Source organism: Dryobates pubescens, chromosome 35 (genome assembly GCF_014839835.1).
Source record: "Dryobates pubescens isolate bDryPub1 chromosome 35, bDryPub1.pri, whole genome shotgun sequence".
Lineage (NCBI taxonomy): Eukaryota > Metazoa > Chordata > Aves > Piciformes > Picidae > Dryobates > Dryobates pubescens.
Genome location: NC_071646.1, coordinates 2,587,583 through 2,605,279, shown reverse-complemented (window position 1 = coordinate 2,605,279; position 17,697 = coordinate 2,587,583). Strand labels below are relative to the sequence as shown.

The following is a 17,697-nucleotide window of genomic DNA, read 5'->3' as shown; positions in this document are numbered from 1 at the left end:
GAACAAAGCGCTGGGGAAGAGGCTCCGTTAGGAGCCAAGCCGCCATTCCCGGGCGCTCCGGGATCGTGCGGAGGGAGACCGAGGAGCGCCGCGGGCTGACCCCCGGCCCTCGCATCGAGCCGGACCCAAGGGGTGGGTGGTGGGCGCGGGGGGGAACCGGACCGGACCGGACCGGGCGGTCGGAGCGAGGCCGCGGGGAGGCGGTTTCCACCCGGACGCTTTTGTCGCGCGGGACGGGCGCCATGGCGGCTGCCGCGGCCTGAGGGCAGCGCGGCGGCGGCGGCGGCCGGGGTCGCCATGTTCTCCAGGGCGTTCCGGGTGAGATCCAACACCGCCATCAAGGGGTCCGATCGGTGAGTGCCGGGCCGGGGCCGGGCCACAGTCCCTGCGCCGCGCCGGGAGGCCCGGAGGCCGTGCTGTGGCGGGGGGGCCCGTCCCGCACGGCGCCCGTCCCGCACGGCGCCCGTCCCGCTGCCCCTCCGTCTGAAGTCGCCACGCTTCGGTCTCGGCGCAGCGCAGGAGGCGGTGAGGGCGGCGGGGCGGCGACCTCCCCGGCTGCGAGGACTCCGCAGCGCTGCGGGCTGGGGGCAGGCAGAGGTTGCGCGGGGAGCTGCGGCCGCTGTGCTCCCGGCCCCGGCGGGAGATGTGGCTCCCGCCTGAAGGGGCTGCCGTCATTAAATGAGGTTTAAATGGGCTGTGTCGAGGCCTGGCTGATCCGCCTGTTGCGTTCAGGTGTGGCGATGCGGGGCTGAGTCGCTGAGCTTTTGGGTTCTCTTGATGCTTCTGCGACTGGCCGCACAAACCTGCCTTGTGCCAGTCACCCTGGCGTGAAAAGGAGTGGAAACGAGGGGGGGAGAGGGAAATCTGGCTGCACTCCGTGCCAGAGCTGCAAGATCAGCCTGGGCTGAGCAAGTTTGACACACCCGGATTTGTGCTCCAGAGCTCGGAGCAGAAATGAAATCGTAGCATCATTAAAGAGCTCTACAAAGAGCTCTGAGATCAGGTCCAACCATCAGCCCAACACCACCATGGCCACCAAACCATAGCGCCAAGTGCCATGGCCACAGGTTTCTTGAACACCTCCGGGGATGGGGACTCCACCACCTCCCTGGGCAGCCTCTGTGCCAAGCCCTGACCACTCCTGCAGCGAAGAAATTGTTCCTGATGTCCAACCCAAACCTCCCTTGGTGCAGCTTGAGGCCATTTCCTCTTGTCCTGTCCTTAGCTGTCTGGGAGAATAGACCAACACCAGCCTCAGTCCAGCCTCCTTTCAGGTAGCTGTAGAGAGCAATGAGATCTCCTCTCAGCTTCCTCTTCTTCAGGCTGAACAACCCCAGCTCCCTCAGCCTCTCCTGAGAGCTCTCCAAACCCCTCACCAGCTTCCTTGTGATTGTGAAGCACAGTCAGTGCAGAACAAAGGCAAAGACAAGAAGAACTGCAGAGAGATGTCTAAGGATGAGGAGAGGAATGGATTGGACTGGAATAGAATAGAATAGACCAGGTTGGAAAAGACCTAAGACAAGCAGGGCAAGCATGTTGGGCCCTTTCCTGGCATTCACCTAACACAGCTGCCTCATTTGTAAACCTGCACACAAATGCTTCAAATTATCCTCTGTGGAAAAAAATGGGAATCTCCTGCACAGCCAACAAGCCAGGATCACTGCTCTGGGATTGATTTGGAGGGATTTCCCAGGTGCCAAGAAGGCCAATGGCATCCTGGCCTGCATCAGGCACAGTGTGGCCACCAGGAGCAGGGAGGTCATTGTGCCCTGTGCTCAGCACTGCTCAGGCCACACCTTGAGTTCTGTGTCCAGCTCTGGGCTCCTCAGGTTAGGAAAGATGTTGAGCTGCTGGAAGGTGTCCAGAGAAGGGCAACAAAGCTGGGGAGGGGTCTGGAGCACAGCCCTGGGAGGAGAGGCTGAAGGAGCTGGGGTTGCTTAGCCTGGAGAAGAGGAGGCTCAGGGGAGACCTTCTTGCTCTCTCCAACTCCCTGAAGGGAGGTTGGAGCCAGGTGGGGGTTGGGCTCTTCTTCCAGGCAACCAGCAGCAGAACAAGAGGACACAGTCTCAAGCTGTGCCAGGGGAGGTTTAGGCTGGAGGTGAGGAGAAAGTTCTTCCCAGAGAGAGTTGTTAGCTGTTGGGATGTGCTGCCCAGGGAGGTGGTGGAGTCCCCATCCCTGGAGGTGTTCCAGAGGGGCTTGGCTGTGGCACTTGCCACGGTCTAGTAGTAAGGAAGTGTTGGGTGCCAGGTTGGACTTGATGATCCTTGAGGTCTTTTCCAGCCCTGCTGATTCTATGCTTCTAGGGCTGTTCCAGAGAGCTTTGTAACACAGCTGTGCTTTTTTCTTGTCCTCCTCACAGGAGAAAGCTACGAGCTGATGTTGCAGCAGCTTTTCCTAACCTCAGTGCTGAGCAGCTGACTGAGTTTATTCCAAACAAGGAAGAGCTTAATGTCATCAAAATCTACTCACACAAAGGGGAGGCTGTCACTGTTTACACCAACAGCAAGAACCCAATCCTGTTTGAAATTGAGAGAGCTCTCTATCCAACAGGTATGGTGGAGAAGAGTAATAGTTATCATGGTAGTAATAGTTATAATAATAGTTAATAACACTGCTAATAATGACATCCATAATAAAGAATCATCATCCTAATAATGAAGAGTCATCATAATAGCAATCCCTCTTTACTTACTGGGCATCAGGACACAATTTCACCCTCCTGGTTTCCTCCCCAGAAGGGAGTAAGGGAATTTAAGCTGCTTCTGGACCTTTTCACTTGGTGCTTTAGAGGGCTCAGAGGCAGCTCCTGCCCTGTGCCTGGCAGCAGCCTGGCTGGGTACCACTGTCCAGTGGAGGGATGCTGGTCCTGCAGATTGCTGGCCTTGAGCACTTCCAGGGAGGAGGCATCCACAACCTCCCTGGGCAAGCTGTTCCAGTGTCTCACCACCCTCACTCTCAATCTCCTCCTCCTCATCTCCAGGCTAAATCTCCCCTGCTCCAGCTCTAACCCATTCCCTCTCATCCTATCGCTCCCAGCCCTTGTCCAAAGTCCCTCCCCAGCTCCCCTGTAGCTTCTTCATGTACTGGAAGGCTGCTTTAAGATCTCCCTGGAGCCTTCTCTCTGAAGAGCCCCAACTCTCTCAGCCCCATAGGAAACAGGAGAATGTTTAGCTGTGGTTAGCATTGTACTGCTTAGTCTTCAAAGTGGGAAAGAGCAAGAGCTTGGGGGGTTTCTAATGATGCCTCTTTGCATTTGGTTCTGCTTTGGGACAGTGTACACTCTGTGGGTCTACCCAGATCTTCTGCCTGCTTTTTCCACATGGCCCCCAGTGCTTCAGAAACTGGCAGGAGGAGCAGGTAAGAGCATGAGAGGTTTGTACCCCTTGCACTGCACAAAGGAGTTGCCTTTGGGGCTTTCTGGGTGGTGTCTGTCCCAGTGGCAAAAAGGTGAGCTTAACAAAGGTGTAAAGAGTAGAGAAATAGTCAACAGTTCCTCATGTCCTGAGAAGGAAAATGAGCTGTGAACAAGTTTGTGGATGGAACACAGTAGGTTAAGCTCTGTAAATGCAGTGACCTCTCCCATGAGGGAGTCTCAGGCTTGGATTTACCATCTCAAGGTGATCAGCAGCTCTGGATTGGGACCCAACTCCCTGTGTCATTGGTCTGTCTTTGGTGGAGCAGCCAAGTTCCTTTGCTAGCTCATCCTGCCTCCTGCCCATCCAGAGGTCAGCTGCCTTACCCTGTGGATAAGAAGTGAGTTTATATTGGAACCTGCAGTTTCAATCCCTGTCAAGTAAACTGGGGCTTGTGCAGGTGAGGTTGGAGCTGAATTCCTGGTTTACTGGCTCTGCCACCTAATTATGGATCAAGCCTAACAAGGGAGGAGTCTATTATTCTGGAGCCTGCTTTGGCTGCAGCTCAGACTCCTGAGAGCCAGGGCTTTGTAAACTTGAAATTGCTGAGCTGCTCAACCAGGAGGAGATTAAATTGCAGCCACTGCAGCCCTAGTCTGTGAAGAGAAGTGCACCTCTCTTTCCCATCACACATTGGCTAAAGGAGCCCTCAGATCCCTCTGTTTCCTTGGTTTGCTTTTGGGGAAAGAAAGTGCTTGATGGCCATCTGAGAGAGGCCTTGCTGCTGACTTGTAGTGACCTAGTTTCTGGGGGGAAGAAATAAATGTGGCTAACAGGGGAAGGACCTTGTTGAAAGAGGGCTGCAGGTCATTCATCTCCCATGGCAACCAGGCTACCTCTGGGTATGATGCAAAGATAAGAAGCTGGCCCCTGAGACAATGGCCAACAAAGGCAGGGGAGAGGTAGAGCCACATCTCCTAAATGAGAGGAAAAGCCATGAGATTAGCCAGGGCTGCAGATGTGGGAGGGAGGGAGCAGGCTTAGGCAGCATTCAGTTACAAGAAGGAGAAGCAAGGCAGTGCTGGTGGTGCTGCCTGTCCCATGAATCCAGCTTGTCATGCTACCTTGCCATGCTAAGGTCTGCCTGTGCTTGCTCTCCTCAGGGATGTGCAGCCCTGGCTGCAGTTGCAGAGCTCACTCTAGGCTTGCTGAAAGCAGTTGTGCCAGAGAATGAGAGGAAAAGTGGTGCTGGCTTCTTCAGCATGCACATGAAATCCACTGCACTGGAGCAGGTTTTGGAGTCTCCAACCCTGGAGGTGTTCAAGGCCAGGCTGGATGAGGCCTGGAGCAACCTGGGCTGGTGGGAGGTGTCCCTGCCCATGGCAGGGGGGCTTGGAGCTGGATGAGCTTTAAAGTCCTTTCCAAGCCAGACCATTCTGTGACTCTGTGCTGAGGGAATGGTGAGGTGCCTTCAAAAGTAGAGCATGGTTCAGCCCATGAGGCTGCAGGCTCTGGGCAACTGCAGCTGCTGTGAGGGAGAGCAGATGCCCTTCACATCAGTTGGTGATGACCTTGATGCTGCCCATGCAGAGTGGAAAACTGCTCTGGCCTCACGTGCCTGCCTGGCCATCCCAGGCATGGAAAGCAGAAGGAAGCACACAACAGGATGCTGTGTGCTGGCCACATGAGCAAGGAGAGGGTGCAGGCTGCTTCCTCAAGCTGAGGAGAGGTCACAGCTGAGGGCAGCTGCTGTGTCACATCAAGGGTCAGCAGTGGCAGATTTCAGCCCATTCTCTGCTCAGCTGCTGGGATAAGCTGCCCTGGGGAGAGGGAAGAGCAAATGGGCAGTCCCAGCCAGATGGCCTTGCTGCTTTCTCTTTCCATGTCATTAATGAAGAGTAACAAGCTCAAAACCTCTCCTGTTAAACACAAAACTCCCTCTGGGGCTGGCAGGGTGAGGACCTTGAGCACACTCAGCTCTTCTGCAGGTCGTGGGGATGTGCCCAGCACCCTTGTGAACTGGATCCCTTACTCCACAGGGTGGTGGAAGCAAGCAGTGCTGCCTCACTGGGAGAAACAGAGAGTCATGTTTTCCCTGGCATGTGCTCAGCTGTTCACAGGCTTCTGGTTCTGCTGAGTAACAGGAGGGGTGGGGGTGGAGGGAGGCAGTGGCTGAGCCTTTCATTGAGAAATGGATGTGCTTGATTCTGTTCTTCAGATCTGATGCTGCCAGGGGTTGTGGTGCCATCTTCTGGCTTTCCTCAAGTGGAGCAGGGCACACTCTGTGCTGTCACCCTCCTGGGAAACAGGTGTGGAGCATTCTCTTCTTCATCTCTTCTCTTGGAAACTGAACATGAATTGAAGCTGGGTTTGTAAAGGGAGACTCTGGGGATTATGAGGAAGTCAAAGCAGAGCTGTTCTGAAGGACACAGAGCTGCTGGAGTGAGCCCAGAGGAGGGCCACAAAGATGCTCCAAGGGCTGCAGCAGCTCTGCTATGAGGACAGGCTGAGGGAACTGGGGGTGTTCAGCCTGGAGAAGAGAAGACTCTGGGGGGAGCTTAGAGCTGCCTTCCAATGGCTGAAGGGCTCCTACAGGAAGGCTGCAGAGGGACTTTCCATGAGGGTGTCTAGAGGCAGGACAAAGGGGAATGGTTTGAAGCTGAGGCAGAGCAGGGTTAGACTGGAGCTGAGGAAGAAGCTCTTCACTGGGAGGGTGGTGAGACTCTGGCACAGGCTGCCCAGGGAAGCTGTGGCTGCCTCTTCCCTGGGGGTGCTCAAGGCCAGGTGGGATGAGGCCTTGAGCAGCTGAGTCTAGCTGAGAGGTGCCCATGGTGGGGAGGCTGGAGCAGATGATCTCTGAGGTCCCTTCCAGCTCTTCTGTGCATTAGCAGTTCTCAAGCTGTTTTTCCCCCCTCACCAGCAGTCTCTTGGCAGTGCTCCTGCTTGTCATAGAAGTGGAGAATGTGTCCCTGCACAACCTTCAGAACCTTCAGACCTTGGGATTCTGTGCAACTTTTATGAGAAAGATGGGACAGGGGCAGGAGATAGCTAGGTGCTTTACAAATGCCCCCACAGGTTATAAAGAGACCTAACTGTGGCCTCCCAGTAGCTTAAGGAGGCTACAGGAAAGCTGGGGAGGGACTTTTGAGGGTGTCAGGGAGGGATAGGACTGGGGGGGATGGAAGAAACTGATTCAGCTTGGATGTTAGGAGGAAATTCTTCCCCATGAGGGTGGTGAGAGCCTGGCACAAGTTGCCCAGGGAGGTGGTGGAAGCCTCATGCCTGGAGGTGTTTGCAGCCAGGCTGGAGGTGGCTGTGAGCAACCTGCTGTGGTGTGAGGTGTCCCTGCCCATGGCAGGGGGTTGGAGCTGGCTGAGCCTTGAGGTCCCTTCCATCCCTGACAGTTCTGTGGATCTATGATTCTGTGTTGTCTGGTGGCAACATTTGCATTGAGTTCTGAACTGCCCTGAGCCCCATGGCCCCCCCAGGTTCAGTGGGTGCCATCCCCTGCCTGGGTGACCTTCCCCTCTCCTGGCTGTGGGATGGTGGAGCTCTAACAGCTCTTCCAACCCAAACAATTCTGATTCTATACCAAGGACACTGCAGAAGAGCTCAGCACAGCAGCCTGGCACAGCCCCCATGGGAGGCTGTATTTGTGCTCTCCTGCTCTGACACTTCCCTTCTTTTCCCAGAGCTCCAGTAGCTGTTGGAGTTGCCACTATGTCCACTGCAGAGATGCTGGCTGCTGGGATGAAGGGGAAGGGTTTTGCTGTGCTGCACACTTACCTGGATCACCTCTGGTGGGTACATTGCCAGGCACTGGGTGAAGTGTGTAACCAGGATGCTGTGGTTGCTGAGAGCAAGGTCTGAGCCCCACTAGGCTCCGTCTGTCAGCTCAAGACATTGAGCAGTTTGGGTGCAGCTTACATTTGGCCTGGAGAGGACTCCAGGGGGACCTTAGAGCTGCCTTCCCATACCTGAAGAGATCCTCCAGGAGGGCTGCAGAGGGACTTTTCATCAGGGTCTCCAGAGACAGGACAAGGGAGAATGGTTTGAAGCTGAGGGAGAAGTTTAGACTGAATCTTAGGAAGAAGTTCTGCAGTAGGAGGAGGTTGTGGCTGCCTCCTCCCTGGGGGTGTTCAAGGCCAGGTTGGATGAGGCCTTGAGCAGCTGAGTCTAGTTGAGAGGTGTCCCTGCCCCTGGTGGGGAGGTTGGAGGAGCTGATCTCTGAGGTCCCTTCTAACCTAAGCCATTCTATCATCTCCATGGTTTTGCTGCCCAGAGTGTTCTGGCAGCAGCAGATTGCTATCCTGAGACCCCTGCACATACTGGAGACACATCAAATGGTTGACTTGGTTCAGACCCTTCAACCTGAGGGTATTGATCCCAGAAATGCAGCTGGAAGAGCCCAGCTGCTCTGATTTTAGGCACTCTTACTCTGTAAGGAGAGAGCTGGTCAGCTGTGGCAACATGAGGTGGTCTGCCTCTGGATTCCTAGCCTGCCCAGTCTGAAAGGGAGCTTGATGGGGGAAGCAGAGGGTGTGGAGGAGGAGCACTTAGAACTAGCAGAAGGAGATCCAAGGGCCACTCCTCAGGGTGACATGTGTTCACTCCATGGGTTTCAAAGCAGCAAGCAGAAAGCCATGTTCTGCCTTTTCTTCCTTTTATAGGGAATATGGTGACAAATCTTCTCCTCCTACCTTAGCTCCCTTGGTTACAGACTCTGCTGAGGAGGAGAGCACTGGAGGTGAGAGAGAGCCAGAGGAGCAAGAGCCTGGCAGCAGCTCCACTGACCCACTGCAGCACCTGGACATTGGTGAGCTGAGCCTGAAGGAAACCCTGGTGGGAAAGGAGGAACTCAGTGAGAACAGAGCTGCAGAAACAGCTCAGGATGCCAGCACAGAGGTCCAGCAGGAGGCTGAAGACGGCAGGACACCACAAGGTAGTTTTGCCTACAAACAGAACCAACCTGAGCCCCTTTGGGTGGCTCAAGCCTGTCCCTGTGAGCTAAATCACTGCCAGAATGGGGGTGGGGACAGTGCTGTGTGGTCTGAAAGGTGCTGGGTTAGGAAGTGGCTGCAGGGCTGAGCCCAGAGAGTGGTGGTGAATGGTGCCACAGCCAGCTGGCAGCCAGGCACCAGTGGTGTGCCCCAGGGATCAGTGCTGGGCCCCAGCCTGATCAATATCTTCATTGATGATCTGGAGGAGGGCATTGAGTCCATCATGAGTAAATGTGCAGATGACACCAAGCTGGGGGCAGGAGTTGAGCTGTTAGAGGGTAGGAGAGCTCTGCAGAGGGACCTTGCCAGGCTGGACAGATGGGCAGAGGCCAAGGGCAGGAGACTGAACACATCCAAGTGCCAGGGGCTGCACTTTGGCCACAGCAACCCCAGGCAGTGCCACAGGCTGGGGGCAGGGTGGCTGAGAGCAGCCAGGCAGAGAGGGACCTGGGGGTGCTGGTTGACAGCAGCTGAACATGAGCCAGCAGTGTGCCCAGGTGGCACACTGGCATCCTGGCCTGCATCAGGCACAGTGTGGCCAGCAGGAGCAGGGAGGTCATTGTGCCCTGTGCTCAGCACTGGTTAGGCCACACCTTGAGTCCTGTGTCCAGCTCTGGGCTCCTCAGGTCAGGAAAGAGGTTGAGATGCTGGAAGGTGTCCAGAGAAGGGCAACAAAGCTGGGGAGGGGTCTGGAGCACAGCCCTGGGAGGAGAGGCTGAGGGAGCTGGGGTTGCTTAGCCTGCAGAAGAGGAGGCTCAGGGGAGACCTTCTTGCTCTCTGCAACTCCCTGAAGGGAGGTTGTAGCCAGGAGGGGGTTGGTCTCTTCTCCCAGGCAAGCAGCAGCAGAACAAGAGGACACAGTCTCCAGCTGTGCCAGGGGAAGTTTAGGCTGGAGGTGAGGAGAAAGTTCTTCCCAGAGAGAGTTGTTAGCTGTTGGGATGTGCTGCCCAGGGAGGTGGTGGAGTCCCCATCCCTGGAGGTGTTCAGGAGGGGATTGGATGTGGCACTTGGAGCCATGGTTTGGTTGCCTGGAGGTGTTGGGTGCCAGCTTGGACTTGATGATCTCTGAGGCCTCTTCCAACCTTATTGATTCAATGGTTCTGTGCCTGAGGGCTCTGTCCTGGGGGAGCAGCTGCTGACAGCCGGCTTGTCCTTTCCTCTCCCTGCAGAGCAAATGGATGCCCTCTTGAATCAGTGCTTCTTCCATGCCTTAAAATGCAAAGTGAGGAAGTCAGAGCTCCCTCTGCTCACCAGCACGTTCCTCCGCAGCCACATGTTCTCCTGCTGGTACGTGGGCAGAAGATGGCCTCGGGGCTTGCGTTCTGGGCTCGGGGGCTGCACGCCGGGCTGGGGGCTGCACGCCGGGCTGGGGGGCTGCACGCCGGGCTGGGGGCTGCACGCCGGGCTGGGGGCTGCACGCCGGGCTGGGGGGCTGCACGCCAGGCTGGGGGCTGCACGCCGGGCTTCGGGCTGCACGCCGGGCTGGGGGGGCTGCACGCCGGGCACCGGGCCTTGCCTGCCGGGCTTGGGGCTCGGGGGCTGCACGCCGGGCTGGGGGCTGCACGCCGGGCTGGGGGGGCTGCACGCCGGGCTGGGGGGCTGCACGCCGGGCTGGGGGGGCTGCACGCCGGGCTGGGGGCTGCACGCCGGGCGGGGGGGCTGCACGCCGGGCTGGGGGGCTGCACGCCGGGCTGGGGGGCTGCACGCCGGGCTCCGGGGCTGCACGCCGGGCTGGGGGCTGCACGCCGGGCTGGGGGCTGCACGCCGGGCTGGGGGGTTGCAGGCCGGGCTCAGGGGCTGCACGCCGGGCTGGGGGCTGCACGCCGGGCTCGGGGGCTGCACGCCGGGCTCGGGGGTTGCAGGCCGGGCTGGGGGGTTGCAGGCCGGGCTGGGGGGTTGCAGGCCGGGCTGGGGGGGCTGCACGCCGGGCTGGGGGGCTGCACGCCGGGCTCCAGGGCTGCACGCCGGGCACCGGGCCTTGCCTGCCGGGCTTGGGGCTCGGGGGCTGCATGTCGGGCTCGGGGACTGCGCACTGGGCTGGGGGCCTTGTGTGCTGGGCTCGGGGGGTGCACACCGGGCTCCAGGGCTGGGTGCCGGGCTCAGGGCCCGGGGGCTGCACGCCGGGCTCGGGGGTTGCAGGCCGGGCTCAGGGGTTGCAGGCCGGGCTCAGGGGTTGCAGGCCGGGCTCAGGGGTTGCAGGCCGGGCTCAGGGCCTTGCATGCTGGGCCTGGGGGTTGCAGGCCGGGCTGGGGGGTTGCAGGCCGGGCTCGGGGCTTGCAGGCCGGGCTCGGGGGCTGCAGGCCGGGCTCGGGGGTTGCAGGCCGGGCTCGGGGGTTGCAGGCCGGGCTGGGGGGTTGCAGGCCGGGCTCAGGGGTTGCAGGCCGGGCTGGGGGGTTGCAGGCCGGGCTCGGGGGTTGCAGGCCGGGCTCGGGGGTTGCAGGCCGGGCTCGGGGCTTGCAGGCCGGGCTCAGGGGCTGCAGGCCGGGCTCGGGGGTTGCATGCTGGGCCTGGGGGTTGCAGGCCGGGCTCGGGGGTTGCAGGCTGGGCCTGGGGGTTGCAGGCCGGGCTCGGGGGTTGCAGGCCGGGCTCGGGGGCTGCAGGCCGGGCTCGGGGCTTGCAGGCCGGGCTCGGGGCTTGCAGGCCGGGCTCAGGGCTTGCAGGCCGGGCTCAGGGCTTGCATGCTGGGCTCGCTGCCTTTGGCACTGGGGAGATTGTCTGAGATTTAGGGTGGAGGTTTTGACTCAAAAGCAAAATTCAGTCCTCACCCCAGGTTACCTAAGTCTGTGCTCACTTCTTACATCAGACACTCTGATGCAGCCCTCCAGTGCCTGGAGGGGGCTACAAGAAGGCTGCAGAGGGACTCTTTCCAGAGGCCTGCAGAGACAGGACAAAGGGCAGTGATTTGAAATGAGAAAAGAGATTGAGATTGGATGTAAGGAACAAGTTCTGCACCAGGAGGGTGCTGGAACACTGCAACAGGTTGCCCAGGGAGGTGGATGAAGCACAACCCCTGGAGATCTTCGAGGTGAAGCTCAACAAGGCTCTGAGCAACCTGATCCAGTGGAACATGTCCCTGCTGACTGCAGAGGGCTTGGACTGGATGAGCTTTGGAGGTCCCCTCCAGCCCAAACCATTCTGTGTAAGGATTGTCCAGACCAGGACATGCCCTCAGCAGCTGACTTTAGCTGACTGCCATTTGTTTCACCTTTGTTCAGTCACTTAAAGAGTTCTTTGCCAACCCACAGCAGCAGCAGTTTCACTCCTCCTGTTGTCTCTCTTGGCTTGTTTGAAGTGATTCCTTCTCTGTGTGATTTGTATTTCTGCTGTTAAGAGACTTCTAGCATAAGGAGCAAGATGTAAGAAGGAATGAAGGGTGACTGCTAACTAAAGAGCTTTTCCAACATCCCTTTGTAGCCCTGCTGGACAACAACTGGACATAAAGAAATCCAGCTACAAGAAGGTGAGATTTGCCTGGGGGGGGTTGATTTCATACCTGAAGGCATCCTGCAGGAAGGCTGCAGAGAGACTTCCCAGAAGGGTGTCCAGAGCCAGGCCAAGGGGCAATGGTTTGAAGCTGAGGCAGAGCAGGGTTAGGCTGGAGCTGAGGAAGAACTTCTGCAGTACAAGGATGATGAGACTCTGGCACAGGCTGCCCAGGGAGGCTGTGGCTGCCTTCTCCCTGGGGGTGTTCAAGGCCAGGCTGGATGAGGCCTTGAGCAGCAGAGTCTGGTTGAGAGGTGTCCCTGCCCATGGTGGGGAGGCTGGAGTGGAGAGAAGGGAGACAAAAATCATCCCTGACAAGCAAAGACAATGTGCAGTGCCCAAGATCTTGCAGTGATCCCTGAGCAAGCAGTGGCAGAGCTGCAGAGGGGAATGTTAGAGCCAGAGGCTGTCACTCCTCCAATTGCTCCTTAGCAGTTGCAGTGTTGAGAGAAGCAGAGGGGGGTGGGGGTTCTTTGAAATCAGTTTTTCTGACTGGATGAGTCAGAAGCAGGAGGCCAGGAGTATGAACTGCTCAAGTGCCCCTTTCTGGTTGTTTCTTCCTCCAGTTCTCTAAATTCCTGCAGTGTATGCAGCAGCAGAAGATCTTGCAAGTGAAGGAGCTGAGCAAAGGTGTGGAGAGCATCGTGGAAGTGGACTGGAAGCATCCAGAGTATGTAGAATGTTGTAGTCCAAAGGGGTTGGTAAGCTCTGCCAGAAGGGAGTGGACTCATTTGAGGGCAGGGATCCCCTCCAGAGGGACCCTGACAGGCCTGGGGAGTGGGCCAGGGCATGAGGGTCAACAAGGCAAAGCTGAGGGTCCTGCATCTGGGTTGAGTCAGCCCCTGGCAGAAATCCAGGCTGGGTGCAGAGCAGATTGAGAGCAGCTGCTGGAGAGGAGCAGCCCCAGAGGGGATCTGATCACTGCTCAGCAAGAGCTAAAGGATGGGCAGCAAGAGGATGAGGTCAGACTCTTCTCAGTGGTGCCCAGGGACAGGACCAGGGACAAAGGGCTCAGACTGGAACCCAGGAGGTTCCACCTGAACAGGAGGAGAAACCACTTTGGTGTGAGGCTGCTGGAGCCCTGGAGCAGGCTGCCCAGAGAGGCTGTGGAGTCTCCTGCTCTGGAGCCTTTCCAGCCCCATCTGGATGCATTCCTGTGTGACCTATTCTAGCTGGCCCTGCTCTGCCAGGGGAGTTGGACTCAGTGCTCTTCAGAGGTCCCTTCCAAGCCCTAACATCCTTTGAGTCTATGATCTGTGTGCTGGAACAGCTCATAGCTCAGCTGGAAGTGAACTCAACAGTAAGTGCAACAAAAAGCTGCTGCTGCTGGCTGGCTGCTCCTGAAGCCAGAGTCTGAGTGGCACACAGGATCCAGCCAAGCCCTTTACAAACCCAAAGCTGTGTTCTGCATTCCACATTGATCTGCACAAAGACTCTTTGCACCTTTCAGTTGCTTACTACCTGATTCCTCTCTTGGTGTCTCTGGCTTGCTGAGGATTAGGAGTTGCATCAAGAACATCCTGCTCCTTCCTCCTGCAGATTGGCACATTAGCTCTCACTTGGAATTTCCCAGGGGGCCTGAGGCCTTTTCTTATGTAACATCTCCCTGGCAACTAATGGAGTGGAGAATATTGCTGTAGATAGAAGCAGATCAGACCTTCTGCACTTGGACAAGCAGCAGAATTACTTTGACTCTCTGCATTTGCTTTTTCTGTCACTGAACTTGGCCTTAGCAGCAGGAGCCAGGCACACTCACAGCTCATCCCTGCTCTTCCCTGCCAGCACAGAGCCTGCAGCTCTGCTCAGTGAAATCACAGAAGAGCTTAGGCTGAAGGGGACCTCAGAGATCATCTGCTCCAACCTCCCTGCCACAGGCTGGGACACCTCTCAGCTAGACTCAGCTGCTCAAGGCCTCATCCCACCTGGCCTTGAACACCCCCAGACAGGAGGCAGCCACAGCCTCCCTGGGCAGCCTGTGCCAGAGCCTCACCACCCTCCTACTGCAGAACTTCTTCCTCAGCTCCACTCTAACCCTGCTCTGCCTCAGCTCCAAACCTTTCCTCCTTGTCCTGTCTCCAGACACCCTCAGGGAAGGTCCCTCTCCAGCCTTCCTGCAGGGTCTCTTCAGGTCCTGGCAGGCAGCTCTAAGGTCTCCCTGGAGCCTTCTCTTCTCCAGGCTGAACACCCCCAGCTCCCTCAGCCTATCCTCCTAGCAGGGCTGCTGCAGCCCTTGGATCCCCTTGGTGGCCTCCTCTGGCCTCCAACAGCTGCTGCACTGATCCAGTTCTTCCTCCTCTCTACTGGAACTGTCTTTTACCAGTGAGCACTGAAGGATCACTGCAGCTTTTGAACATCTGCATGTTTGGGGTGGGTTTGGTTTCATCCTGCTGCTCCTCTGCAATGGGGCAGTGTCACAGGATCCAACCACCAAGGTTGGAAGAGACCTCAAAGCTCACCAAGTCCAGCCTGCCACCACAGACCTCCTGACTAAAGCATGGCACCAAGTGCCACCTCCAGTCCCCTCTTGAACCCCTCCAGGGGTGGGGACTCCAGGCTCTCTAATTAAAGGAGTCAAATATTCATGGAAGAGCTGTGAAATTGCCTTTCCTCCCATCACAGAGGGCCTTGCTGAGGGTGACAAGGGCTTCATGGCACCTGAGTTGAGGTTCTTCTTACCTGCACCTCTGAAATGCAGCCAAGGACACTTCAGTGCTGGCAGCCAGTGCTTCAAAATGCTCTTCTGCCATCATGGCCTTTCACCCCCAGTGGGTTGCATTTGGAAGGCCTCCACTGTGCTGCCTCACACACCAGAAAGCTTTTTGCATGACTCTGGTAACAGATTTGAGGTGGGGGAGGGGTAGAGGGGGGATGAAATAAAAATGCAAAGCTCCAAGCCCTTCCCCACTCACCACCAACTGATTCTCATTCCAGGCTCAGAGCATTTGCAGTACCTGAAGGATTTGCTTCAGCCTCTGCTGCCCAAGAGAGCAGGAGTGAGGCCAGAGAACAAACCTACCATGCTCCTGAAATCATTCCACTTTATGGGGTCTCAGCAAAAATGATCCCTCTCTTCCAGGAGTCTGGCCACAAGTAAGCTCCAGAAAAGAGCACCCCAAACCAGTGGTCCCTGGAGAGAGAGTCACCAGCCTTGGCTGCTGCCCTTTGCTCAGCACAGGGAGGGCCCCTGCCATGCTGCCAGCAAAGGTGGTGGGAATCAAGGATGTGTTTGTTGCTTCCCAAAGGGAAGAAAGAGAAGAGGCTGTGCCAGCTGCCTGCAGCAAGCACCCAGCTGGCTTCTCCCCCAGCTAAGGAGGTGCCTCAAGCTTTGAGGCCTTTTGCTTGGGTTGTTTGCTTTTGCCACTGGATGAGGCACATTCTGCACCCCCCCAGACTGTGCTTTACTGAAGAGAGGCTGCCCAGAGAGTGTAAAGAGCTCACTTTGTGCCCTAAGCTTGGCTGCAGGTTAGCCAGCTCTCAGTGGCAGCTGTTCCTCAGCTGAGCACTTTGGAACCAGTCAGCCACAGTCATCTGAAGCTGGGGATGGCACTGGCATCATCCTCCTGAACTAGGCTCCCAGAAGCAAGGGTCTGGAGTCTCTAATCACTGCTGTGAGCCTTTGATCTGGCATCCAGCAGTTGAGCTGTGACAAGAGCTCACTCCCTAGCAGGTAGATTTCAGCACTGAGTGTGGTCAGGGTAGTTGCTGTCTTCTGGCTTAGTGACAGGCCCCAACACCTGGCTAAAAGCAAGGAGCTCAGAGGTTCTCTCTCTCTTCAGGAAGGGCAGCATCCTCTCAAGCAGTGAGGTGAGGAACATCATCATCAACTATGTGAAGGCCAACGAGCTGGTGGATGAAACAAACAAGAAGTGAGAGCTGGAAGCTGTCCTCCCCTGCTCCCCCAGGAGCTGCTGAAGTCAGAGGGGGTGGGAGGGAAGCAGAAGTGACTTGGTGTGCTTCTGATGCCTGGTTTTGTTCTGCAGCCTTGTAAAGGTCAATGCCATCCTCTGTGACTGCCTGCTGGATAAATCAGAACAAGATGAAGTCTCCAACCTGAAGTGGGATGAGCTCTTGAGCAGGTGACTCTCTTCCCATGTTCACACAGCTATTGCATGCAGCTCAAAGCCCTGGCTCAGGGCAGCTACTCAAGCTGGAACCTCCTGCTGGTAACAGATGCTATCCAGAGACCTTCATAGCATGGCTTGGGTGGGAGGGGACCTCAGAGATCATCTCCTCCAGCCTCCCCACCATGGGCAGGGACACCTCTCAACCAGACTCAGCTGCTCAAGGCCTCATCCAACCTGGCCTTGGAACAACCCCAGGCAGCCACAGCCTCCCTGGGCAGCCTGTTCCAGAGTCTCACCACCCTCCTTCCTCAGCTCCACTCTAACCCTGCTCTCCCTCAGCTTCAAACCATTCCCCTTTGGCCTGTCTCTAGACACCCTCATGAAAAGCCCCTCTGAAACCTTCCTGTGGGATCCCTTCAGGTACTGGAAGGCAGCTCTGAGGTCCCCCTGGAGTCTTCTCCAGGCTGAAGAACCCCCAGCTCCCCTCAGCCTGTCCACACAAGCAGCAGCAGAGCAGAGTTCCCATCAGCCTTGCTGTGCTCTCTGCACTCATGAGATGTCTGCACTTTGCCCAGGTGCCTTGAAAGGCTCCAGCCCTTACACCAGGTGACATTTTATGGCCAAGAGCCCCTCGTGAGGAAAGGCAACATTGAGCCCATTGACATCACCGTGGCACAGAGGTCAGCAAACAAGAAGGTAAAACAATGCAGAGAGTGAAAGCCTGGGGGAGGATCTGAGCTGAACCCCAGCTTGTGGGAGCAGCTGTGGCAGCTCAGGGAGGCACAACTGACTGCAGCAGTGACTACTTCAACCTGCAGGTGACCATCATCAAGAACCTTGAGCTGTATGGCCTGGACCCCCAGGCTGTGGCCAACCTTCTGCAACAGAAGGTCCAAGCCAGCGCCACAATCGCCCCGGTGCCAGGAACCAAGGACAGGGTTCAGGTCCAGATCCAAGGCAACCAAATCCATCACCTGGCCAAGATGCTGCTGGGTAAGTCACTTCTGGAAGTGGGCTGGGAGTGCTCCCAGCAGGTTTTGATTCTTTTGAGTGCTGGCTGTTTACCTGAAGGGAGCTCTCTCTGGTCCTTCCTGCAGAAGAGTATCAACTACCTCGGAAATACATTCAGGGCCTGGAGAAGGCTGCAAAGCTTGGCAGGAAGAAGTGAGAGGAGAGAGAAAGCTCCTGGCAGAATGACTCAGAGCTCAGGGACAGGCCCTGGGCATTCAAAACAGACTCCTGGATGTTTACAGCTCTCAGATTCACCCAAGTAGTAACAACAATAAACACTACTCGTGCTCCAGCTGGTCCATTTGTCATACAAATAAAAAGCTGACTCAGCTCCCAGGGTTGGCCTTCTCCATCTCTTCTGCTCTAGGTTTGGGGCTGCAGGTCCTAGAACCTCCCCTGCAGTGTGAGCAAAAATCCCTTCCAACACCTGCTTGAAGGAGTCCAGTGCAGAGCCAGCAATGTGCCCTGCTGGGCAAGAAGGCCAAGGACATCCTGGGGTCCAGAGAGGGTCTCCTCCTGCTGTGTTCTGCCCTGCTGAGGCCACATCTGGAATCTTGTGTCCAGTTCAAGAAGGAGCTCAGGGAACTGCTTGAGAGAGTCCAGCACAGAGCTGCTGCAGGCAGTGGAACCTCTCCTGTGAGGACAGCTGAGGGAGCTGGGAGCAGAGCAGCCTCAGGGCTGGCCTCGTTGCTGCTGATAAAGATGTGCAGGAGGATGGAGCCAGGCTCTGCTCCGTGGTGCCCAGTGGAGCACTGAGTCCAGCTGGAGAGAGGCAGGGAGCTACT

The 17,697-nt window shown here is 57.0% G+C and overlaps 1 protein-coding gene across 1 annotated transcript; it reads left to right on the top strand.

Moving 5' to 3' along the window:
* Positions 1-94: 94 nt before the first annotated feature.
* On the top strand, positions 95-17,208 carry EIF2D (eukaryotic translation initiation factor 2D). The gene is made up of 15 exons (XM_054176528.1): positions 95-353; positions 2,361-2,551; positions 3,275-3,358; positions 5,573-5,663; positions 7,047-7,154; positions 8,025-8,296; positions 9,524-9,641; positions 11,769-11,814; positions 12,404-12,507; positions 14,769-14,927; positions 15,614-15,703; positions 15,818-15,913; positions 16,477-16,597; positions 16,720-16,894; positions 16,999-17,208. The coding sequence occupies exons 1-15, from the start codon at positions 298-300 to the stop codon at positions 17,067-17,069; spliced, it is 1,782 nt and encodes a 593-aa protein (XP_054032503.1). The 5' UTR covers positions 95-297; the 3' UTR covers positions 17,070-17,208.
* The last annotated feature ends 489 nt before the right edge of the window (positions 17,209-17,697 follow it).

Coding starts and splice junctions, on each gene's coding strand:
- EIF2D (XM_054176528.1), top strand. CDS start 298: ATGTTCTCCAGGGCGTTCCGGGTGAGATCCAACACCGCCATCAAGGGG. Junction 11,815..12,403: donor AGAAATCCAGCTACAAGAAG/GTGAGATTTGCC, acceptor TTCTTCCTCCAG/TTCTCTAAATTCCTGCAGTG. Junction 12,508..14,768: donor GTGGACTGGAAGCATCCAGA/GTATGTAGAATG, acceptor TTCTCATTCCAG/GCTCAGAGCATTTGCAGTAC.